The sequence below is a fragment of the Callospermophilus lateralis genome, chromosome 19, assembly GCF_048772815.1.
Source record: "Callospermophilus lateralis isolate mCalLat2 chromosome 19, mCalLat2.hap1, whole genome shotgun sequence".
Classification (NCBI taxonomy): domain Eukaryota; kingdom Metazoa; phylum Chordata; class Mammalia; order Rodentia; family Sciuridae; genus Callospermophilus; species Callospermophilus lateralis.
Genome location: NC_135323.1, coordinates 21,133,517 through 21,157,596, shown reverse-complemented (window position 1 = coordinate 21,157,596; position 24,080 = coordinate 21,133,517). Strand labels below are relative to the sequence as shown.

At 50.8% G+C, this 24,080-nt stretch overlaps 4 protein-coding genes across 5 annotated transcripts; 2 read left to right on the top strand and 2 right to left on the bottom strand.

Moving 5' to 3' along the window:
- Window positions 1-1,969: 1,969 nt before the first annotated feature.
- On the top strand, window positions 1,970-5,739 carry Septin1 (septin 1). Of its 2 annotated transcripts, XM_076839958.2 has the most exons (12): window positions 1,970-1,985; window positions 2,160-2,250; window positions 2,345-2,431; window positions 2,636-2,759; window positions 3,060-3,194; window positions 3,290-3,407; window positions 4,193-4,294; window positions 4,404-4,503; window positions 4,724-4,889; window positions 5,155-5,245; window positions 5,350-5,476; window positions 5,577-5,739. In XM_076839958.2, exons 1-11 carry the CDS (start codon window positions 1,983-1,985, stop codon window positions 5,434-5,436), a joined length of 1,104 nt encoding a protein of 367 aa, XP_076696073.2. In that variant the 5' UTR covers window positions 1,970-1,982; the 3' UTR covers window positions 5,437-5,476; window positions 5,577-5,739. The 2 variants fall into 2 exon arrangements, with proteins under 2 accessions (XP_076696073.2, XP_076696072.2); XM_076839957.2 differs by having other exon boundaries at window positions 5,350-5,739.
- Window positions 5,740-5,907: 168 nt separating this feature from the next.
- On the bottom strand, window positions 5,908-8,253 carry Myl11 (myosin light chain 11). Its single transcript, XM_076840020.2, has 7 exons — window positions 8,146-8,253; window positions 7,251-7,343; window positions 6,935-7,010; window positions 6,636-6,740; window positions 6,467-6,545; window positions 6,193-6,241; window positions 5,908-6,104 (listed from the first exon to the last, which is right to left on the bottom strand). The coding sequence occupies exons 1-7, from the start codon at window positions 8,146-8,148 to the stop codon at window positions 6,000-6,002; spliced, it is 510 nt and encodes a 169-aa protein (XP_076696135.1). The 5' UTR covers window positions 8,149-8,253; the 3' UTR covers window positions 5,908-5,999.
- A 3,559-nt stretch (window positions 8,254-11,812) lies between these two features.
- Window positions 11,813-22,645, top strand: Tbc1d10b (TBC1 domain family member 10B). The gene is made up of 9 exons (XM_076840991.2): window positions 11,813-12,988; window positions 15,767-15,866; window positions 16,175-16,282; window positions 16,375-16,481; window positions 19,845-19,959; window positions 20,080-20,145; window positions 20,350-20,539; window positions 20,874-21,028; window positions 21,113-22,645. The coding sequence occupies exons 1-9, from the start codon at window positions 12,063-12,065 to the stop codon at window positions 21,797-21,799; spliced, it is 2,454 nt and encodes an 817-aa protein (XP_076697106.2). The 5' UTR covers window positions 11,813-12,062; the 3' UTR covers window positions 21,800-22,645.
- On the bottom strand, window positions 22,587-24,032 carry LOC143385495 (sesquipedalian-1-like). The gene is made up of 2 exons (XM_076840993.2): window positions 23,877-24,032; window positions 22,587-23,450 (listed from the first exon to the last, which is right to left on the bottom strand). The coding sequence occupies exon 2, from the start codon at window positions 23,425-23,427 to the stop codon at window positions 22,795-22,797; it is 633 nt and encodes a 210-aa protein (XP_076697108.2). The 5' UTR covers window positions 23,428-23,450; window positions 23,877-24,032; the 3' UTR covers window positions 22,587-22,794.
- Between the last annotated feature and the right edge of the window lie 48 nt (window positions 24,033-24,080).

Here is a 24,080-nt window from a genome sequence, read left to right as displayed (position 1 = left end):
TCTTTTTAAAGACACTGGGGAATACAGAAATTGGGAAGACATGATCTCTGCCCTCAGAGAGCTTAGTTGGGAGCAGAGACAGGTAAGCACAGGTGGTTTTTTAAAAAAAATTTAAAAAAAATAGTTGTAGATGGACAGCATGCCTTTATTTTAATGTGATGCTAAGGATAGAACCCAGTGCCTCACACATGCTAGGCAAACACTCTGCCACTGAGCTACAGCCCCAGCCTTTACATGTGGGTTTTTAGGGGCCTCTGAAAGGTGCTGGGGAGTCTAAAGGAGGGGAAGTACTCTGTCTGGAGTAGCTGGGGCAGATTTTGTACAGGAGGCAGAGCCCCTTGAAAGAGGAAGAGGTGTTTTCCTGGTACAGAAAATGTGGGCAGGGCCAGTATGTTTGGGCCACTGAGATGGAGTGATGAGGACTGGTGGCAGAAACTGTCTGCCAGGCCAGAGCTCCAATTTGATTCTGAGGTCACTAGGGGAGTCTCTGAAGGGTTTGATCAACGGGTTCTTTGGCCAAAATTCTGAAGTAAGTTCTCTCTGACAGTGGTGTCCAAAGACCTGGAGTGTTTTTTAAGATTTTTTTAAAAATATTTTTTAAGTTATTGATAGACCTTTATTTTATTTTATTTATTTATTTATATGTGGTGCTGAGAATCGCACCCAGTGCCTCACACATGCCAGGCAACTGTGCTACTGCTGAGCCCTAGTCCTTAAGAATGTTATTAAGGGGGCTGGGGTTGTAGCTCAGTGGTACAACACTTGCCTAGCATGTGTGAGGCACTGGGTTTGATTCTCAGCACCACATATAAATAAATATATTAAATAAAAGGTACATCAACAACTAAGAAGAAAATCTATTAGGGGGGTGGGGTATAGCTCAATGTTTAGCACTGAATTTGATCCACAGCACCAAAAACAACAAAAAGTTCATGGCAGCCTGGGGTTTTAGCTCAGTGGAAGAGTACTTGCCTAGTGTGTGAGGTCCTGGGTTCAATCTCCAGCTTTGCAGGAGGAGGAAAAAGTCTAATACATGAGCTAAAAAATTGAAGGCCCCTTACTTTCAATATTGTTTGTTTTATGGTGCTGGGGCCCCTTTGTAATCCCCCCCCCTTTTTCATTGAGTATTAAATGTGGGAATGCTTTACCACTGATCTATATTCCCAGGAATTTTTATCTTAAATTATATATATATATATATATATATATATATATATAAAATATTTATTTTGATGGTTTTGGGGATGAAATCCAGGGCTTCAAGCATGCAAGGCAAGTGCTCTTCTGGAGCCCTTATTTTATTTTATATTTTAAAATATTTTTAGTTGTATCCTAGCACCACACACAAAATTATTTTTAGTTGTAGATGAACACAATCTCTTTATTTATTTATTTTTATGTGGTGCTGAGGATCGAACCCAGTGCCTCATACATGCCAGGCAATTGCTCTACCATTGAGCCACAACCATAGCCCTATTTTTTATTTTTGAGACAGGGTCTCACTAAGTTGCTGAGGGTCTTGCTAAATTGCAAGATTGGCCTTGAACTTGCTACCTACCCTTCTGCCTCAGCCTTTGAGTCGCTGGGATTACAGGTGTGCACCATTGTCTGATAGCCCCTTCTACTTCTAATCCCATTATAGGTTTTGGTCCATCAGAAACCCTAGGAACATTTTTGTTATCTTGATTCAAGACTTTGTCACACCTGCTAAAGAGAGCAGCCTGCTTCCTTCCTCTCTGCCCATACCTCACCTGGCACCCTGGTGACAAAGGGGCTTGGAATAAAGGCATGTAGAGAACGGAGGGGTTGAAGCTGTGGGTCCAGGTATTCCTGGATTTGGCTTTCCGCACCTCTCTGGTCTGGGCTGGTTTGAGCATCTCAGCTTCCTACAACTGCCCGCCCCCTTGTTTGCTGCATTCAACTTCCTGCCCTACCAGAGGAAGTGGGGAGTGATAGCAGGTGCAGAGACAGCTAGCGGAGCCATGGTGAGTGCTTGTGCCCAGGAAGCTAGGCATCCCCAGCCTAACCCCTTCCCCCACACAGTCCCCAGACCCGGGTGGATCCATAATAGGCTGACTTTTCCAAGTCTTTGGGTTCAGGTGATACTGAGGTCCTGTCTTCCACTCTCAGGAGTGTTATATCACCCCCACCCCCAACAGGACAAGGAGTATGTGGGTTTTGCTGCGCTCCCCAACCAGCTGCACCGCAAGTCCGTCAAGAAGGGGTTTGACTTCACACTCATGGTGGCAGGTCTGGAGGCTCTAGAGAGAGACTTGGGGTGGAGGTGTCTTCAGAAGACCCTGGCTGTCCCCTCATCTCATCAGTTGGCCTGTCCTGTCCACAGGGGAGTCAGGTCTGGGGAAATCCACCCTTATCAACAGCCTGTTCCTCACCAACCTCTATGAGGATCGGCAAGTGCCAGAGGCTAGTGGTAAGATCCTGCTGCCATCTCCAGGCAGTGCCCCTGACCCCCTTCCCTAGGTTGCATTCTTCCTTCAAGTTCACTCAGTGCCCACTGCTTTTCTGAGACTGTTTCCTCCCTTGAAAAGGGGATGGGGCAACTGTAACACTGGGAAAGGAAATTAGTCTTGCTTTGAGCCCTATGCTATCCTCTGTCCTCTCCTTGCCCCCACAGCTCGATTGACACAAACATTGACCATTGAGCGCAGGGGTGTGGAGATTGAAGAGGGAGGCGTCAAGGTGAAGCTGACCTTGGTGGACACACCTGGCTTTGGGGATTCTGTGGACTGCTCAGAATGGTGAGGAGGAGGGAAAGGGACAGGGGCTGAGCCTCTCAAAGCAGCTACTGTGTGGAGACCCAGGGGACAGTTGCAGGGCTGGTCTGACCTGGTTCCCTGACAAAAATGAGGCACCTGTTTCTGGAAGCCATCTGGCCCAAAATATGCTTCTTAACTTCACACCAACACCCCCACCAGTTTCCCTCGATATATGGATGGAGCCAAAGGAACTACTTCTCATCCCCATAACCTTAGCAAGCCTTGTCTCCTTGCCTGTCCTGTGACTTCTGATCTTTGACACGTCTTCTCTCCATACCCCAGCTGGCTGCCTGTGGTGCGCTTCATTGAGGAGCAATTTGAGCAATATCTCAGGGATGAGAGTGGCTTGAACAGGAAGAACATCCAGGATTCCCGGGTCCACTGCTGTCTCTACTTCATCTCACCCTTCGGCCGGGGGTCTGAAGGGGGATCCTAAGGGTTGGGGGCCTTGGGGAGGGTAACAGGGAGGCTTTGTCCCCTAGGACTGGGCCCTGATTAATTTTTGTGTGCAGGCTCCGGCCCCTAGATGTGGCCTTCCTCCGGGCGGTGCACGAGAAAGTCAACATCATTCCAGTCATCGGCAAAGCAGATGCCCTGATGCCCAAGGAAACCCAGGCCCTCAAGCAGAAGGTGTGCGTGGTGTCCTTGGCCCCAAGTGAAGCCAAAAGTCATGACCGATCTCAGCTTTGACTTCTTTGATCTTGGGGTAGTCTTTTTGGAACACTGTGGGAGAGTTTTCGGGAAAGGTGGGCAGCAAGCTGCCAGAAGTAGCCATGTTCTTTAGAAGTTTAAAACAGCCTGAGGGGGTCGGGATATAGCTCAGTTAGTAGAGTGCTTGCCTTGCGTGCACCAGGCCCTGGGTTTAATCTCCAACACCACACACACACACACACACACAAGCCAGTCTGAAACAGGGCTTGGTGTCACACTGGAGGCTGAAGCAGGAAGATCTCAACTCCAAAGCCAAAGGAACTACTTCTCATCCCCATAACCTTGGCAAGGTGAAGTACCCCTGGGTTCAATCCCTGGATGGTGACAGGCTGGATATACAGCCCCAGGGCTAGATACTTAGCAAAGGCCTAAGAGCAAAGGCATGGACATGATGACCCCTGACATCCCTCTGGCCTTGTGATGCTGATGATCTCCTATCCTAAGCTCTTCAGAGCCTTAAACTACTGTTTCTCTCAGGTCTTTCATGGTCAGTTTATGTCTGCTCTTAGAATCCTATTTATCATTACTGTGACTTGATTTTGTTTTTACGTTATCTTGTATGTCTGTCTCTCACCATCTCTGTCATTCCCATCTTTCTGTCTCTCTGACTGCCAGGTGTCTCTGTATCTCACTGTCTCTGGCCATGCAATGTCTGTCATTCATGGCCTGTGGATCTCACTCACTCTGCATCTTTCTCCTCTGAGATACGGGACCAATTGAAGGAGGAGGAGATCAATATTTACCAGTTCCCAGAATGTGACTCTGATGAGGATGAAGACTTCAAGAGACAGGATGCTGAGATGAAGGTATGAGAGGAAGAGGAGGAAAGGGCAGAGCAGAGGTTAGGTGTGGAGATGGAGGCTGAGGTTTTTGCCCACAAGCAGCCCACGGTGACTCCTGACCCCTGCCCTCTAGGGAAGCATCCCTTTCGCAGTCGTTGGTTCATGCGAGGTGGTGAGAGACGGTGGGACCAGACCAGTGAGGGGACGCCGCTACTCCTGGGGGACCGTGGAGGGTAAGGCCAAGCACAAGTTCTGAGGCCAGCAGCAAGCAGAAGCTGCACCCAATATGTAAAGTTGGGGCGGGTTCTAAGTCCTGGGAATTCCTAAGAGTCAAAAGAGGGATACTTGGGCTGCAAACTGAGGATCCTTGGCTAGATCAGCAGCAGGACTCCCAGGTGACTGAGGGTGGGTTTGGACCGGAAACTCCCTGACGCTCACCGATCCGCCCCCCAGTGGAGAATCCACAGCACTGCGACTTCCTGAACCTGAGACGGATGTTGGTGCAGACACACCTGCAGGACTTGAAAGAGGTGACACACGATCTGCTCTACGAAGGCTACCGGGCCCGCTGCCTACAGAGCCTAGCCCGGCCTGGGGCTCGTGATCGAACCAGCCGCAGGTGAGAACCAGGACCAACGATTTTGATGCTTCCAAATCTCCACTCCTGGGGCAGCGTTCGAGACTGCACAGTTCCCACTCTTGACCCCGCCTCCCTATCCATGGCCCCACCCCACCCCACCCCCAGCTCTCTTTCTCCACCCACTTGGCCTCCGACTCTAACCTCCCAGACACGGCCCCGCCTCCTAGACTCAAATTCCTCGGGTCTTAACCTACAATTTCAGATCCCGTCCCTGATTCCTGTCTCTCTTCCCTCTACCCGCTAGTAAACTTTCCCGCCAGAGCGCCACAGAGATCCCGCTGCCCATGCTGCCTCTGGCCGAGACGGAGAAGTTGATCCGCGAGAAAGACGAAGAGGTGAGCAAGCACCTCGCTTCCCCTCCACCCAAAGCCCCAGATCCTCTACAAGGTCCCTCTCTGGCGTCTCCGGGTTTCACTGCCAATAATCTTGCCCCACACAGCTGCGCCGCATGCAAGAGATGCTGGAGAAGATGCAGGCCCAGATGCAGCAGAGCCAGGCTCAGGGCGAACAGTCGGACGCTCTCTGAGGCTTCCGCCCGGCCTGGCCTTACTTCGGCTCCGCCTTCGGTCCGTTTCTTGTCCAATCCCGGGGCCCTAGACTGCCCAGCCTCTGATTCCGGAGCCTCAGCGAGTGGCCCACGCCCACTCTTGCACTTGCTTTGTGTAGGTTCTCGCGGCTAAAGGTTCAGCCAGTCCCGGAGTTTGTAGCTCCGCCCCCCACTTCGCCTTGGGCTCACTTCCAGGAGGGGCCTCCAGCCCAGTTCCTGCCAGCCTCTCCCCACCTTGGGGTGTCGCCCCCCTTCAAACTATGTCTTCAATAAAAACTTAGCTTCCCGGGCGCCACGCAAGTCTTCTCACTGGCGGGAACCGGTCTAGGGGGTGGAGCCTTCCCCCGCGGACTCCGACCCATTCATTCATTTGTTGGACTTCCTGGTGGGTAGTGTCTCCGCCCAGCCTCCTACCTGAGTCCCTCTCACATAAACACAAGGCGCCGCCCATAAGAAACAAAGACCAGTTGAATTTTATTGGGAATCGGGGTGTGGGACGGACTGGCTGGAAGCCTAGGCCACCAGAAGCCTAAGAACATCCTCTACTCCTGGTCCTTGGCGTCACCGTGCGTGATGACGTAGCAGATGTTCTTGTAGTCTACGTTGCCGCCCACGTCAGGGGGGAAGGCTGCCCACATATTCTTGATCTGCGGGACAACGCACGGGCATCTCGAACTGGTCCCAGTGTTCCCCCTCCCCCGTCCCGTAGCCTCTCCCACCCACTCCCCAACTCACTTCCTCCGGAGTGAAGCGGTCACACTGGGTGGTAAGCAGCTCCTCCAGGCTGAAAGGTGACAGGAGGAGTTAAGATTGGGTCCCTGATTCCTGTCCACTCCCACTCACTTTATCCTCGTTTTCACTGGTTTCCAGAACACTCTGGCCTCCTCGATTGCTTTTGTCCTTCCCCACTATTTGCTGTGAAATGTAATCCTATTGCCCAGTCCTATTTTTCCCTTACTCCGCCAGTGCCTGGCTTTCTGGATGGGAGCAACTGGAAGGGGCTACTTACAACTGCTTCTTGATGGTGCCCTTCCCCTCAGGGTCCAGGACCTTGAAGGCTCCAGTGATCACATCCTCAGGATCGGCACCTGAGGGGTCAGGGGGAACATGAGCCTGGAGGGTCCCTAGAGGTCTGGGAAGGGGCAGCTGGGGCCGTGGACCCAGGACACCTCACTGACCTTTGAGCTTCTCCCCGAACATGGTCAGGAAGACAGTGAAGTTGATGGGCCCACTGGCTTCCTTCATCATGGCATCTAACTCCTCATTCTTCACATTGAGGCGGCCTGAAGGGGGTTCGGGGAAGCAGGGGTGGAAGTTGGGTCCTGGGGCAAGGGCTGTACATTCCCATAAATTAGACCATCCTGCCCATTTTTTACAACATAGATTGAGGCCCAAGATGGAGTTGATAGGGTTGGAACCCAAGGTCATTGAAAATTTCCCCTCCCCCATCACCATCTTGAGTATTTGTGGGACTCACCCATGGCTGCAAAAGTGTCCCGAAGATCCTCTTTGTCAATAATGCCATCTCGGTTCTGGTCAATTACAGTGAAGGCCTGTGGAGGGCAGGGTCGGGAGAGATGAGTTCCCTCATGGCCTGGCTTTAGCATCCCCACCCCAGACATATCAGATTCTGGCCTCCTGCCAGCTGTTCTCTCCCACCCCAAGCAGGGAGGGGAAGAAGGAATTCTAAACCTTTTCCCTCCCCCTAACAGGTGCACATTCCAGGGAGGGGGTTGTGGGTGATGGCAGGGGTGCCTTTGGTCAGCTTTCAGCTTCCAGCCTTCCCCACTCACCTCCTTGAACTCCTGGATCTGAGTCTGGTCAAACATGGAGAAGACATTGGAGCTCCCCTCTGCTGCTGCCCTTCTCTTGGCCTTCTTAGGTGCCTGAGGGGTGAAGTTTGGACAAGGAGGTCCATTGGCCAGTCCCTAGACCTCTCTGGTAGGCAATGGATTAGACCCAGTGTTCACTGTTATTGTTTTGTTTGGCTATTTGAGATGGAGTATGTTACCCAGTAAGCATGTATAACACAGGGGTATGTTACCCAGGCTGACACCCTGTGCTCAAGGAATCTTGCCTCAGCCTACCAAGTAGCTGAGACTACAGGTTTGTGTCACCATGCCCAGCTAGATTCAGAGATCCTTGAATCCCTTCTTCTAAAGTAACTTTTCCCTCCCTTGGGACTTCTTGACTGAGGGACTTGTTTTAGTTGTATCCCCTGAATTTCCACCTGCAGCTCCTGGGTCCCCATACTTCCATGCTACCGAATAGGTAAAAGCTTTCTCACTTCAGACTACCCCCAGCCTGCATCCTTCAATTCCTGGTTTGCTGTTTGGCCCTGATCCACTCATTTTCTTTGTCTGAACCTCTACTTTCTCATTTATAAAATGGGAGTGAGAATCCTCATCTGGCTGGTTCCAGAACTTTAGGAAGATGGAGTACTGGAGGTGATGGAGCTGGCTTTGAAAGGGCCTGGAAACCTAAGAGTGGAATATCTGGGCAGATTAGCATTGGTTGGATCCTTTAGGCCATCACTTTATCTGTTTTTCAATAGTGATACCAAGGAAGTGAGGACTCTTTTTTTTTTTTTTTATCTTTTGTTGGATTGGAAAATTGCTACTGTTTTCCAAAGGGTGAGGCTGCCCTGAGTCTAATGGATCTGGCCAGGGGTTGGGGATTCTCACTCACCATGTCTTAGGTCTCCTGGGGGCAAGGCAGTGGCTCCAGCTGGAAAGAAGCAGAGAGTCAGCCTGGCGTAGTCCCTCTGGGGTTATATAGTCCTGCCCCAGGGAGCCCTTAGCATACCAGGGTAACCTTAGCCCTGCGGGTGCCCACCCCAGATACCAAAATAGCCCGGCTCAGAGACTCTCCTTTCTTGGAGGGCCAGCAGCAGCTGGAGCACACAGAGGGAGGAGGGAGTGGGTCTTGGGATGCAGGTCTCCTTAGGACCTAGGCAGGAAGGGATGATCTTTCTCCCAGAAGGGGCCTGAAATGTGCCAGAGTTCATAGTGGGCCCAAGCTAAGGCTCAGTTCTGGGAGAGAAATGAGTACCCCTGTACCCCTCTGCCCTTGGATGGGGTAGACTCAAATCTAAAACTAGTAAGCAGGTATTGAGTATCTGCAATGTGCCAAATAGTGTGCTGGGCTTTGGGGGTATGCTTGTTGCTTCACCCCCTATCGTGGGATTCATAGTCAAGTGTGTGTGTGTATGTGGGTGATGGCAGAGCTTAAAGTTGGGAGAGAGCCATCTGTGGAAACAGGAGTCTCAGGAAGCTCTCTCACAACCTTTTATGAAGAGGGGATGCTGCGCATGCTGGCACACACCTGTAGTCCCAGCTACTCAGGAGGCTGAGGTAGAAAAATTGCTAGCTTGAGGCCAGCTAGGACTACTTAGCAAGACCCTGTCTCAGAAGAAAAAATAAAAGGGGCCGGTGATTATAACTCAGTTGTATAGCACCCCTTGGCTTAATCCTTGGTACCAAATAAACAAATCAATCAATCAATAAAAGAAGAGGGGAAAGTTTGTGAAAGATTCTCTGTGGTCTCAGGCTTTGTGTGTCAACCCCCTGGGCCTTGGTTTCCTCTCTATAAAATGGAAAGAAACATAATTCTTATCCCACAGATGTTGCATTAAAATTAACAACTAGGCTCTGCCTTGGTGGAATTTGTAGTCTAGCAATAGGAATAAATGCAAAGAATATCATATCATCTGGTAAGGAGCCCAGAAGTAGAGGGCATAGCACCCTGTCTTAAGAGTATAGGAATGGCTTACTAAAGGCCTGAAGAAGCACTAGTCAGGTGAAAGTGGAAGGGTAGGCAGGCTAGACAGGAGACATGCCATAAGCAACGGTCTGGACAGTGAAAGATCAGATGTTCAGGTTGCCACAGTTGTTATGAGGCTATAGCAGAGGATGCAAGGAGTTGGTGACCAGGCACTGGAGGACCTTCAATGCCAGGTAAGAATGGAGAGCATGGAAAGATTTGAAGCAGAAGGATGTGGTCTAGTATGACTCTAGATCATTTTTCTAGGTACCTGTGTAGAGGCTGGTCCTCAGAGGAGGGGAGTCAAAGAAACCAAGAGGGAAGCTGCCTACCACTTTCATTTCCTCCTAGGCAACTGGAATGGCCAGTGGCTTCTTTCTTCGTTCTAGGCAAGAACCTCCTTGACTGACTGACCTTTCCCAGACTTCTAGGCCTCAGTGCCCAGTTCCCACCATGCAGTGGATGGATGTCTGGGGAAATAGTGGTAGAGGAAGCCCCAGGTTTGGAAGGATACCCATCTCATACTCTTCCTCCTTCTTTAGGACTTGATGTCCTGAGGAAGGTGCCTCTGCCCTTCCCCCCTCCTCCAGCCCCATGCCAATGCCTCTAAGACATTTTCTTTTCTGGGCACCGGGGCCTACCACCTGTTGTCTCTAAGAAGGGAGAAGGAGCCACCCTAAACTTAGCAGCTGCCCTTGGCTTCCTGAACCATTCCCTCCCCTGCTTCAGATGGCAGCTGACACACCTTATATGGTTACCATGGGGGTTCTGGCCAGGGAGGAGCCCACTTATTAGTAGATTCTGAGAGGTGAGGAATCCAAAAAGGGGATTGGTGAGGGTGGGGGGAGTACTCAGGAAGCTTAAGTCAAGCCTGGGAGGTTAAGAAGGAGATCAGAGGGCTGGGGATATAGCTCAGTTGGTAGAGTGCTTGCTTGCCTAGCATGCACAAAGCCCTGGGTTCAATCCCCAGCATCACACACACACACACACACACACACACACAAAATAAAATAAAATAAAATAAAATAAAGGAGATCAGACACTGAAAGGGTGTTCACAGGATCTGGGTCTGAGTTAGGAGTAAGGAGCCTCAGAAAACAAGAACTGGGAAATTGGGAGCTAGGTCTGACTGCAATTCAGGATATTAGATGCTGTTTGGATATTGAGGCCATCTAACTCTGGGGCTCAGGAGAATGGTGGTCAGAGAGGGGTGGGTATTTAGAAGTTGGCAGGTTGGAGAACATAAGATTAGATCTTCATGTTTGTGGTCTAAGGGCAACTTAGAGAAGCTTATGAGATTGGGGTTCTTAGCAGAAAACGAAGAACACAGATGAGACAATGAGGGAGAGGGATTGGGTAGGACTGGAGTCCTGGATTCCTCAAAGAATGGGAACACATAAGGGGGAGATTACGATACTGGGGATTCATAGATTTGGGGGAGTACCCAGAGGGATGAGATCTGAGGAATTGGGGCCTGGGGAGGAGCTCAGATCGATTGGAGCTGAAGAGAGGGAGTTAGGGCTTGGGATTCCTACAGGAAATGGAAGGTGTAGAGAGATGGGCCTCTTGAAAATTTGGGAACTCCGAATATTCGAATTAGAGATAGCGAGGTGGAGAGTACTGGATCAGGGCATTGGATCCATGGTGGGGCTCAGAGCCCCAGAGACCACCAGAGAGGAGAACTCAAGAGCTCAAAGAAGAATGGGGTCCCAGAAAGGACACAGGAAGGGCAGCGTGGCACTCTTATTTGTTAAGAGCCACACTCATACCCCCCCAGCCCCTTCTCTGCGCTGTCACCAACTGTTACCCCCCTCTGGCGCTTGTCTCCGGTTGTCACCGACTGTCACTAGGCTGGTACCGCCTGCTGGGAAACATCCCTGCCCCTTCAATGCTACCATTGGCTGAGACAGCTATCTATCTTTCTTCACTGTTGGCAAAGTGGAAGAAAACAATTATTGGCTGACGAGGCGAATAAATCGCAAGCTTGGCCCGCCTTCCCTCAACTCTCATTCCTTCCTGACCATTTTGGGAGACCTAAAGAATTTCTCAGCTCTTTCTATTGACTGTGGATGCTGTCTGTCACCGCCCAAATAGATGTCACTGTCAATTTGACCGCTTACTCTTCTTTTCATTGGCTCCCTTTTGATCATTCCTATTAGCCAGAACGCTGTCGGGCCCCTCTTCATACCTCACAGCCCTGCCTCCTTCCCCGCCCTTCCGTGGTCGTTCACTCTTCACCCATGTTTATTGGCCAGGAGGTTCAGGTCCCCGCTTTTCTATTGGTTACTTCATTGGTCCCTCCTATTTCCCTTACTCACCCTCTGATTGGTCTTATAGCTGTCTACCTTCTCCGTTTCCTCTTTCCAGAATACCCACCCCCTCCCCGCCTCCAACTCCACCCACTCCTCCATCGATTGGCAGGAACCCAGATCCTTCTCTCCTATTATTCGTCCAAGTCCTCTGAAGAGGCGGGAGAAAAAAGGGGCGCGATGGGCCGACCCGCGCGCAGGCGTGGAAAGCAGAGACGCTAGCGGCTCCGCCGGCTCTGCATCGTGTGCGCAAGCGCGGCGTCGGCAGCTCGCCCCTAGCGGGAGGGAGGGGGCGGCGGCGAGAGCGCGCGAGGGGGTGAGAGGGCGCGAGCAAGACCCCGGCGCTGGGCGCCCCCAGACCCTTGCCCCGCCTTCGCTCTCCCGGCTGCTTCCCGCGCGCCGCCCCGCCTCCGGCGCGCGCCGAGCCGCGCCCTTCGCCCTCTCCCCTTTCCCTACGGGCGGCTCCGGCGGCCTGAGGGGCGGCGCCTTCTGCGGCCTCCCCGGCGGGGGGGATGTGAGGGGCGGCCCGCGGCTATGGAGACGGGCCCGGCGCCCCTGGTGGCCCCGCCGCGCCGTCATGGTGCCCCCGCGGCCCCATCGCCACCGCCCCGGAGTTCCCGGGCCGGGCCCGTAGTGGTGGTGGCTTCGGGACCGCCAGTGACTACGGCCACTTCGGCCCCTGTCACCCTGGTGGCCCCCGGGGAGGCGCGGCCCGCCTGGGTCCCGGGGCCGGCCCCGATCTTGGCTCCAGAGGTCGCAGGCAGCACGGTGGGGGTGCTTACTTTGGAGGCCTCACCTGAAGCCCCGAAGACGCAGGTCCCCCCCGACCCAGAGCTCCCCATGCCGGCTGCAGTAGCAGGAGCCGAGACGTCCGTGGCTTTGGCCTCAGGTGCAGACTCTCCGAAGACGGAGGACGCTCGAACCTCACCAGCTCCAGGACCAGGAACTTCCACTGGGACCCCCACCAGGACCCCTTCCAGAACGGCACCTGGGGCCCTGACCGCCAAACCCCCGCTTGCCCCTAAGCCAGGAACCACAGTGGCCTCAGGAGTGACTGCACGGGGTGCAGCAGGACAGGTGACAAGTGGACATGGAGGTGCAACAGCAACATCAGCATCAGCAGGACAGGCTCCTGAGGACCCCTCAGGGCCTGGTACAGGCCCTCCGGGGACGTGTGAAGCTCCGGTAGCGGTCGTGACAGTGACCCCAGCTCCGGAGCCTGCTGAAAACTCTCAAGATCTGGGCTCCACGTCCAGCCTGGGACCTGGCATCTCTGGGCCTCGAGGGCAGGCCCCGGACACCCTGAGCTACTTGGACTCTGTGAGCCTAATGTCTGGAACCTTGGAGTCCTTGGCAGATGATGTGAGCTCCATGGGCTCAGACTCGGAGATAAATGGGCTGGCCCTGCGCAAGACGGACAAGTATGGCTTCCTTGGGGGCAGCCAGTACTCGGGCAGCCTGTGAGTACTCAGTGGGCACCCTGTGGGACTACCTGGGGAAACAGGTTGGGGGAGGGGAAATGATACACCTTGGCCTGGCTCTGGCTGCCCAGCCTCCTCTGAGGATCCAGGGGGTGGTTAAAGGGAGCTGTGGCACCTAGAGCATCCTGGGATTTCTGTGACACTGTCATATTCAAGTTTTGGACCCAGGGGTCAGGACAGCTGAGTTTAAGCCTAGACCTTGCTTTGGTGCATTGTGTGTCCTTGAGCTAGTGGTGTCCTGGTTTCTGTGCCTCAGTTTCCTCCTCAGAAGGGTTGAATGAAATGATACCTGAACTCATCCCAGCTCCTTGATTTGAAACTCCAGCTACATACTATATATTATGGAAAGTTACTTGGGCAGGGCATTTTGGTATTGACCTTTGGTCACTTATAGGCAGAGTCTGGAGGGATGCAGGCATTTTCTCCTTCTGCATAGTGAGGTGGGGAAGTCTGGATGGAGGGGAGACCTTGAAGGCAGGGCCCCTCTGGGAAACAGGACAGTCTGTCTTGTTTTTACTGAAGGAAAAGGGGTGGGGAAGGCCTCTTCCCCATTTCCTCATCTCCCCAGCCCGCCTTACTCTTTCCTAGTTCCTTCCAGGGGCCTGAGTCACTCCTGAGGTGGGGGTGTGATGGCTTCTGTCTTCTTCCTTCTCTCTCTGTATCCTGTCCCATTATTCCTGTGTCCCCTTAACCTGCTGGTCAGTTCACCTACAGTATTGCCTGAGCACACAGGTGCAAGGCCCTGTGCTGCATATTAAGGATAAAGTAATCCTTTCAAAGAGTTCATCTGGAGGTAGAGATGAAAACTTAAACAGTTGGTTTCAATATAATCAGGTTTAGCCTAGAGCTCATCATATGGTTTTGTAAGCACCTGGGGAAGGTGCCTCTTACCTTGTCTCTTACCTCGTCTGGGAATTCAGCTGAAAATGGTCTGAATCATGAAGAATGAATTGGATTTAGTCATGACTGTGGGTTGGGGGTGGGGGAAGGCTTTTGGGAGGGTATTGCAAACAGGATTTATAAGCTAACAAAAATCAGGAAACTTTTGATTAAGCACCAACATTCTTTGTCCAATGAGGGGAAGGTAACTGAAGTTTGACTTTGGTGCTTTCCAACACTTATGGGTGCATGTTTGTACTCAGCTTATAGAGGAAGAAACAAAGCAGTGAGTAAATTCTCTCCCTCAAATAATGTAGATCTCTGTGACCAATGGTTCTTTCCAGGCTGTCCTAAGGAATTTGGGTTGAATTAAATTTTAGAGAGTTCTTTTTGTGTGCTGGGCACTGTGCTAGTTGCTCTTTCTCTGCTTTGTAATTTTGTCTTTCCAAAGTCTCTTCTTTCATGCCAGAGAAATCTTTCTCTTGAGGGGCAAGGCTAGCTGTGGCACACATTATCTTGAAGTTTTTCATGGCTCCCTGTCATCTACAGGGTAAAGTCTAAGCTCTTCAGCCTACACATAGGCCCCTTATTGTCCAGCCACGCTAGCCTCTCTGTTCTGATTTCCCACCACTCCTCCTCAGGCACTTTGTGCTGTGGTCCTGCTGAACTTCTTGTCATTTGTTTTCAGGTTGTCCTATCTGCTAGCCTTCATTGCCTGCTCATTTCCATTCAATCATGATTTACTTCAGAAGTCCTCTCCTGTAGGAAGCCTTCCCTGATATCCACTGCTCCCACTGCAATTATATGCCTCTTGTGTGCATCTTTGTTATTGCATTTCCGTATCTCCCCTTAAGTTGTGATGTTCTTGTGGGAAGAAAGGTTATCCTCCTCTTCCCAGCTCTTAGTAGAATTTGGAACTGACTTACGATAGAAATTAATGAGAGATGTCCCTGTTTAGGAACTTCTGGAACAAAAGAAACTATAATGAGACCCTTTAACAGTATACTTTATATAAATTTTTTCTCAATAGTCTCCTCATAACTTTGTAGCTGGTAGCATTCCTTTTTATAGCTGAGGAAGAGACTCAGGTTAAACAGGTTTTCATTGCCAAGACTCCCCAGCTTCTAAGTTTTGAGCTTAGGCCTGTCTGTTTTCTAAGACTGGGGTTCTTTCTAGTATCTTCTGGTACTGGCTGCTACAAGTAACTGTTTCAAGACAGATGGGCACTTTTAAACTCTGACAATGGTGAGCAAACAAGGCAATGAGGACTTTATTTGGGAACCTGGGGAGATTTCAGTGAGGTGGTGGTAGAGGAAATCCCAGGTGGTCCAAGGGATCTCAAGAGTCTGAAAGAATGAAATTCAGGCAGTTGCTCCTAAGGAGACAAAGAAGTACATATCTTGTGTTTTTATTTGATAGATAATAATTGCTATTATTTAGATTCTCGCTGTGTGTTATTTCATATAACCTTTCAACAAACTCCTTCAGGTAGATACTGTTATTCTCTCTACCTTATAAATGAGGAAATTGAGGCTTATAAAAATTAAGTGACTTGCCCAAGGTCACACAATGAATAAGTGGTAAAGCTATGCAAAATGTGACTTAAATATTCTATACTTGTTCCTCAAATTTTGATCTGCCAAAAATGGATAGGCTTTGAACATGACCTCTGTATAGAGATCCTATAGGGAAGCAATCCCTATTAGTATGACTAGGGCCTTGGATGGCCAAATGACCAAACATTCTGATTTTAGTAGCTCACAAGAAGTCCATTTTATCATTTGAGCTTAGTAAGGTGACTGGCTCAATTCTCCCAGTAGCTCAGGTTTTATACTATTGTTACTGACCCCTTCCATGCTCCCCTACCCCATCCTGCAGAGAGAGCTCCATTCCTGTGGATGTGGCTCGGCAGCGGGAGCTCAAATGGCTGGAGATGTTCAATAACTGGGATAAGTGGCTGTCACGGCGTTTCCAGAAGGTTTGAGAGGGTTGTGTGGTGGGCTGGGTAACATATAAGGGTTGGGGAGGGCATGTGTTCCTTGGAAGCTCAGGAAACTGATAATATGTGCCCTCTGGACCACATTGGGGATAGGTAGTATGTGGGCCATGGGGGTAAGAAAAACTTTAAGTAGAAGGTCAGGCCTTAAGTAGAAGGTCAGGCCAGGTCCAGTGGAGTAAAATCTGACATTTGGAGGACTGTCTCAGGGAGTCTAAGGAACTGCTGGGGAAAGCTCAGAGGCTGTGCCAGCCTCTGAAGCTATCCCCCTGGCTGCCACTGTGCCTTAGGTCAAACTGCGCTGCCGGAAGGGGATCCCCTCCTCCCTCAGAGCCAAGGCCTGGCAATACCTGTCTAATAGCAAGGAACTCCTGGAGCAGAACCCGGGCAAATTTGAGGTGCGTGCAGCTCCAGGGTATGGGGACATGTGGCTATGCAAGGTGTGTCAGCTCCTCCAGATCCTGAGATAATCCCTGCTGTCCCACTACAGGAGCTGGAACGGGCCCCTGGGGACCCCAAGTGGCTGGATGTGATTGAGAAAGACCTGCACCGCCAGTTCCCTTTCCATGAGATGTTTGCTGCTCGAGGGGGGCATGGGTAAGGTGGCCTGACTATGTGGATCAGTCAACAAATATTCGTTGAAGGATCCAGGTAGATATAAGACTGGATTGAAAGCAGTTCTTGCCCTCCAGGACTTATAGAAGAGTCATCTTTAATGTTTTGGGTGTCAGGTCACGTTAAAGGAAGTCTCTCCTCCAGGAGGGAGACTCAAGTCTGATGTTGTTGTGTATTTGTTTGTGTGCACATCAAGGGCACATTGAAGAGGTTGCATTGAGCTTGGTTTTGAAGGATAGATGGGAAATGTGAGGTGGGGGTTTCCTGCTTGGGGGGTTGTATCAGTTGTGTCTGGGCAGTGGGATTGGGTAGAACTGAGGCTGAAAAAGAAGTTTACGGCCAGATCATCAACAGCCAAGTTCTTAGTATTAGACCAGAGCACTTGGATTTTTGTTCTGTGGGCTTATCTTCCTCAAGATGATGTATGCTGCTCCCTAGTAGTATGCAAGAGATGCAAGAGATTCTCAGATGAACTTTTTTTTTTATCAATAAGTACATCTTTTTTTTTTTTTCTCTTTGAGGTTAGAACCCAGGGGTGCTTAACCACTGAGCTGTATCCCCAGTCCTTTTTGAGACAGGGTCTCGTTAAATTGCCGAGGCAGGCCTTGAACTTGTGATCCTCCTGCCACAGCTTTCCGAGTTGCTGGGGTTACAGGCACATGCCACCACACCTGGCTATAAGTCATCTTTTAACAATACCTATTGAATTAAAACAAGCAAACAATATTTATTGTATTGTTCTAATCATAAATGATGGAGGTGAACTAAAAGGCAAAAACTCTGGTCCTCATGGGGTATGTTTGTTCTAGTGGGAATGGGCACTATATCAGAAAAAGAAGGAAAGTATACTATATGTGAAGTGGTGGTATTAAAGAGGAATTTAAAGCAAGAAAGAAGAGTAGAGAATGTGAGTGGAGGTGGGGTTACAAAAGTGATCACGTCTGACTTAAATGTTTTAAGAGGATCATTCTGGTTGCTGTGTTGAGAACAGAACATACAGAGACAAGGGCAAAACCAGACCATCCAGGAGGCCATTTCTATAATTCAGGAGGGATGATGATAGATAGGATGGTAGCAATGAAAGTAAAGAGGACAAGTAGTTGGATTCTGGATCTATTTTGAAGGTAGAATCAAAAGGATTTGTTAATGGTTAAATGTGATGTGTGAGAGAGGAGTTAAGGGTACTCACTTGGTTTTTGGCCTGAGAGACTCCAAGAATGAAACTGCTATTGATTAGCATGGATGGGGAAAACTGGAGGAAACATAGGTTTAGGGGCTCAGTTAGGGGCTCAGTTTTGGAATGTTAATTTTAAAATACTCATTGGACACCCAGATGGAGTTTTAAATTGGATCTATAATCTATACAAGTCTGGATTTCAGGGGAGAAGTTTATTTACTTATTGGTACTGGGGTGCTTAACCAATGCCCTTTTTTATATTTAATTTAGAGACAGGGTCTTGTTGAGTTGCTTAGGGCCTTGCTAAATTGCTGAGACTGGCTTTGAACTTGCAGTCCTCCTGCCTCAGCCTCCCAAGCTGCTGGGATTATTAAAGGTGTGGGCCACCATGCCCGGCCTCAGAGGAGAAGTTTAAACTGGAGATAAATTGGAAATTGAGAGTATCACCTTATGGAGAGGGACTGGCTCTTACCCATGAGATTGGATGAGGTCACCAAGGCGGCAAGTGTAGATGCAAAAGGAAATGGTCCAAGAATTGAGCTCAGAAGCTCCAGTGTTTTTGAAAATGGAAAGATGAGAAAGAAGCAGTAAAGGAGACCGGAACATGAAGCTAGAGAGGCAGGAAGAAAACTGGGAAAGTGTGATTCCTGGAAGCAAAGTGAAGAAGGGTTTCAAGGATCTGCTGTGGGAATGCTGCCGAGGGGTCAAGTAAGTCAAGCCTAAAAATTGACCTATCCAGGTCATTAATACTATATAGGTCATTAGTGACTTGATAGAAGCAGTTTTTCATGCAGCAGTGGGTAAAAGCCTGCAGAGAGGATTGGGGGTGGGAGGTGGGAATTGAAGACAGTCTGTCTTGCTGATCAGGTAAGGGGAAAAAAAACCAAAACAGTGTGCTATTAGGAGGGACAGTGTGGTCAAGGGACAGTTTTTAAACAAGAAGAAATAATAGCATGTTGATATGTCAATGGGAATGGTTCAGTAGTGAGAGAAAAATTGATGATTCAGGAGAGATGGCAGTGTTGCTGGATTGATGGCTTGTGTAGGCGAGTGGGGGTGGGATCCAGAACCCAACTGGAAAGGCTGTGCTTGGCCAGGATCACAGACAATTTACCCATAGCAACAGGGGAGAAGGCAGGGACACAGAAGCAGGCAGGTGGGTGGGTATAGAGTGGGAGCTTATGGAAGTTCTGTGTTTATTTTAATATGTATTAGGTAAAATATCCATATCAAACTTGTCATTTCATGGTTGCTTTTGCAAAGTAGAGAAAAAATATTAAATAGTAGGAGTGCTATGCAGATAAGACAAATGTTATACATGAATGACTGGATTTGGGACAAAGATATTATAGGCAGTGTTAGGTCTATGTGTGAGACTGGAGGCAGTGAGAGGATCTGGGAGGTTGTTACGTTTTTCTGGGCAAGAGATGGAGGCCTAGGCTGGAAGTGGCTGTGGAGGTGGAGGGAGAGAGAGAGAACAGACATGAATGGAATTCAGGATGTAGCATTGCTCGGACTTGGTGACTTAGCCATAGGGAACAAGGAAGACTCTTTTCTGATGTAGCAGTGAGGGGATGGAATTCCCAGATACAAAGGGGCATCTGTAAGAAAGTGGAGCAGGTATAGGATAGAGATATTATTTTTTGATGCAGAAACAAGAGAAAGTTCTGAGGCACACTTAGCTTCCAAGCCTGCACCAAGAACCAGGACCTACTGGGTGTGCAGAGGAGAGTTGATGACATCCAGTGTGATGGGATAAGGCAGGCCTTGCTTCAAGAGAGCTCCTGTTCTGGGGTGATAAAAAACAGATAGTGCTAGAGGAAGGCTGATTCTATGGATGTTGAATGCTTCCTGGAGAAAATGACCTTGAAAATTGATTGGTGGCAGATGGAGAGAATACAGCCTGTGCTGGGGAATCAGTAGAGAACATGTAGGGTGTGCAGCTGAGGGTGGAAGGCTGGTGCCTGGAATGTTGATTGTGGGCTGAAGCTTTGGTTTAAGCTTGTTAGGCAGGGCCTGGAAGGTGGATAGAGGAATGTGGTGGTAAAGCTCTAAGGTTCATCTGGAACTGGATGTAGGAGAGGTCTGGGCTGGGATTGTTGGGAGTAGGTTTGGTTTTGGACAGAGCTTCCAACTCCTGCAGCTGCCATCCTCTGCAATCCCCACAGGCAACAGGACCTGTACCGAATTCTGAAGGCCTACACCATCTACCGGCCTGATGAGGGCTACTGCCAGGCCCAGGCCCCAGTGGCTGCAGTGCTGCTCATGCACATGCCTGCTGAGGTCAGCACAGTGGTCCTGGTTGGGTGGTGGGAGGATCTTGACCTATAGTGGTGATGGGGGAGCTGCCTACTCCATGCCTCTCAGGCCCCACTCCTCCCTCCTTATTTTTGCCCTTCTCAGCAAGCGTTTTGGTGCCTGGTGCAGATCTGTGACAAGTATCTTCCTGGTTACTACAGTGCAGGGCTGGTGAGTTTCTGGAGGCTGGGTGCATCAGGGCTGTCACTTTTCCTTAAGGCTGCAGGGAGCTCCTTGCCCTTCCACACCCTGGCCCTTCTATCCCTTTCCTCTGGGCCTCTTATCACTAAGGTGAGGATCCCCTGTCAGGGTTGATTCTACTTCAAGGGTGCCATAGCAGGCTGGACTTCTTCTCATGGCTCTTCCCACCTCTAGGAGGCCATTCAGCTGGATGGAGAAATCTTTTTTGCACTCTTGCGCCGGGCTTCCCCACTGGCACATCGGCACCTACGGCGACAGCGCATTGACCCCGTGCTCTACATGACAGAATGGTTCATGTGCATCTTTGCCCGCACCCTGCCTTGGGCTTCAGTGCTTCGCGTCTGGGACATGTTTTTCTGTGAAGGTACTTCCATGGCCATCCAAGCTTATGAGGGAACTGGGGTTTGCATGGTGGCTACCAGATGGTCCTGTTACATTTCTGGCAGACCATGGACAAAAGGAACTTGTTGCCCCAGCCTGGAAAAACAGGCCTGGTCTTGGTTAAGTTACCAACCTAGAGCCTGCTCTCCCTCCCAGGAATATAATACCCATTGCAACTCATTTCCCTTCTTGGAACCTCAATTTCCTCATCTATAAGGTTGACAGTAGACAGAGATAGGGTCTGTAAGTCCCTCATAATTGAGACAGGCTGAGATCCCAGGCCTGGTCCCCCCATGTTCTCCTCTCTGATCTTGCAGGTGTTAAGATCATCTTCCGGGTGGCCCTGGTCTTGCTGCGACACACACTAGGCTCAGTGGAGAAGCTGCGTTCTTGCCAAGGCATGTATGAAACCATGGAGCAACTGCGCAACCTGCCCCAACAGTGCATGCAAGAGGACTTCTTGGTACACGAGGTAGGAATTGAGCCTCAGCACACCCCACCTGCTTGAGCACATTCCCATGATCTTCATTATGGTACGCATTTCTTCTTTGTTTAGGTAACCAACCTCCCAGTGACAGAAGCACTAATTGAGCGAGAAAATGCAGCCCAGCTGAAGAAGTGGAGGGAAACCCGGGGAGAGCTACAATATCGGCCTTCACGGAGACTACATGGCTCCCGGGCCATCCATGAAGAGCGGAGGCGGCAACAGCCACCCTTGGGCCCCTCCTCCAGCCTACTCAGTCTCCCCGGCCTCAAGAGCCGAGGCTCCCGGGCAGCTGGAGGGGCCCCCTCCCCACCCCCTCCTGCCCGCAGGGCCAGTGCTGGGCCTGCCCCAGGGCCAGTTGTCACTGCCGAGGGACTGCATCCATCCCTTCCCTCACCTACTGGCAACAGCACCCCTCTGGCTCCCAGCAAGGAAACCAGGCGGCAGGAGAAGGAGCGGCAGAAACAGGAGAAAGAGCGTGAGAAGGAGCGGCAGAGACAGGAGAAAGAGCGGGAGAAGCAGGAGAAGGAGCGGCAGAAGTGGGAAAAAGAGCAGGAGAAAGAACAGCAGAAACAGGAGAAGGAGAGGCAGAAACAGGAGAAGGAGCAACAGAAACAGGAGAAGGAAAGGCAGAAGCAAGAGAAGAAGGGCCAAGGCCGGAAGATTTCACTGCGTCGAAAGGCAGATGGGCCCCCAGCACCCCAGGATGGTGGGGACAGGTCCTCAGCAGCTGAAGCCCGGCAGGATGCTTACTTCTGACCTCTGCCTGGGGCTGGACTGCATGGCCCCTCTCTTTTCTCCTCAGCCAAGAGAAGGCCTGGCCTGGGGTGCTCCCCAAGCCCCTCAGCAGGTGTCCCTCTTTATGAGGAAAGTGGCTTGACTTCCCATCTCCTTGCCAGCTGCTGATCCCTACACAGCCAGGACAGCCACAGTGCATGGGGCAGCTGTGACCAAGTCTGGAGACTCTTGCCTCCAGTTAGACCCAGCTGGGGTCTCTGTCACTCCTGCCAGTTCCCTCTGAGGTCCCCTCCCAGGTGCTGTCCTGATTGGCCTCTAGTCACCACAGGGTGATTCTTGGCAATAGCAGTTGGCAGTCTGCAGATTCTTACACTCCAGTGGCTCCCTTTACTCATGAGGTGGAGCTGGGTTCCTTTTCCCTTCTTTGGCCCTGCCTGTCTCCCCCACTTCCTTTCTGGGGGCCAAGACTCTCCTCATTCTACTTCTGAACATCTCTGTGTTGTAATTATGTACAGAGGACCAGGTTGGCCCAGGATGGGGGTACTCACTTTGTCTTTTGTCTTTCAGTTCTCCTGCACTCCAATTTATTTAAGGGGATATGCACTGAAATAGGAAATGTCCCCCACTTCCCCTCCCACGCTCATCCTGTTCTCCTCCCTTACCCACCTTGCTTTATATTCTCAGGCCTCTGCTTTGTCCCACCAGGATCCCCCTCCTTCATTTTATTCCCTTCCAACCCTCAAGCTCTTGAGTAAGGGGTCTTCCCTTGAGCTCCAAGGGGTGGAATCCAATGTTTACATTCTCTTCTGTCTCATCTCCCATCCCGTGCGACGCTTTGAGGAACCGGAAAAAGAACCTGCTGTTGTACCTGGGCCTGTGTCCCGCCTTGTTATTTGATGAAGGGGTTTGGGGGATAAGAATTAAGGAGGAAGGACCTGGTCTTCTACTGAAGCAGTCAGTAGAGAGCCAGGACCTGGGTCTCTACTGAAGCAGTCTGCTGACCTTTGGTCCATCATTCAGTCACTGATCAACAAACACTGGTTAAGCTCCTGCTCCAGATTTGCTTGGGCTCTACTGCCTCCTTTGTCACTGGCCTGGAGCCCTCTATGCACTGCCTTCAGCATCCGGATCTCCTTCCCAAAGCGCTCGTGCAATTCCTGGAAGCAGGAGGGGGTACTGAGAGTAGCTACAAAGTCACAGTTCTTTAGGGGTGAGTTGGGTTTTTGGCCAGCTGCCTGGCACAACTCCCGATACTGGGCTTCCAACAGGGATAGCAGCCCATCCAGTCGCCTCCAGCTCACCCCAGCCAGGGCACAGAGCCAAGCCTCCAGCTCTTCCTGGTTTTCTGCTGCTAGCTTGTAGGCCCGCCCACATGCACTCTGTATCCCTGGGGTGAGTATGGTAAAGGCATAGGGTTCAGTGGCCTTAAGGCATGGCTCCACTTGGCAGTTCTCCAACAGGATGAGGCCCAGTGGTGTGTGGTCTGCCTGGTGTTCCAGGTAGAAAAGGAGGTTTCCCCGGAGGATAAACCAGCGGCGCTGGTAGCTGGTGTTTCGGGCTCCTTTCTTTAGCAAGATGCCCTCCTGGTCTGGTGCCTGTGTTCTGAACTCATGGAAGAAACTGAGCACAGATTTTCGGTGTAGTTTCATGGTGATCCAATACGGAGAAAACCCTGGGGAGAGAGGAGTGGTCCACCTGGTTTGCCTGGAGGGAGCCTCATGCTGCTTTCTAGTTGCAGAAGGCTCTGTCTGGACAATCTAGGTCTAGGGAGATTGAGGCTCCGTCCTCAATAGCAACAGGTGTAGTCCTGACAAGACCCCTCCCACCTCTTCTTGGGGCCAGATTCCAATCACCTGGGCAGATGTGACCGGGCCTTGTTAGCTAAGGGGTGGGATGAGCTTCTTCCTGCAGCTGTAGTTACTGGGAATTGAACCCAAGGCACTCTATCATGGAGCTACATCCCCACTTTTTTTTTTTTTGAGACAAGGTCTCGCTAATTTGCCCAGGCTGGTCTTCAACTTGTAATCCTGCCTCAGCCTCCAGCATCGCTGGAATTACAGGCTTGCTGTTAGCAACTGTTGTCTTTTTCTAGGCCTACCTGAGAGGAGAGCAACGAGGACTTCTGTCCAGGAACGGGGCACCGGTGCCAATGCCACCTCTCCTATGATGGCTCTCTCACCTAAGAAACCAGGAACTAGTCCAAGGAATAGGGGTGGGGCAAAAGACTTCCCCTGGGTCCTAGAGGGAGCTAGGTTCATAAGTACCCCAGAGGTCATTAAAACCCCGCAGGTGGGCCATTAGG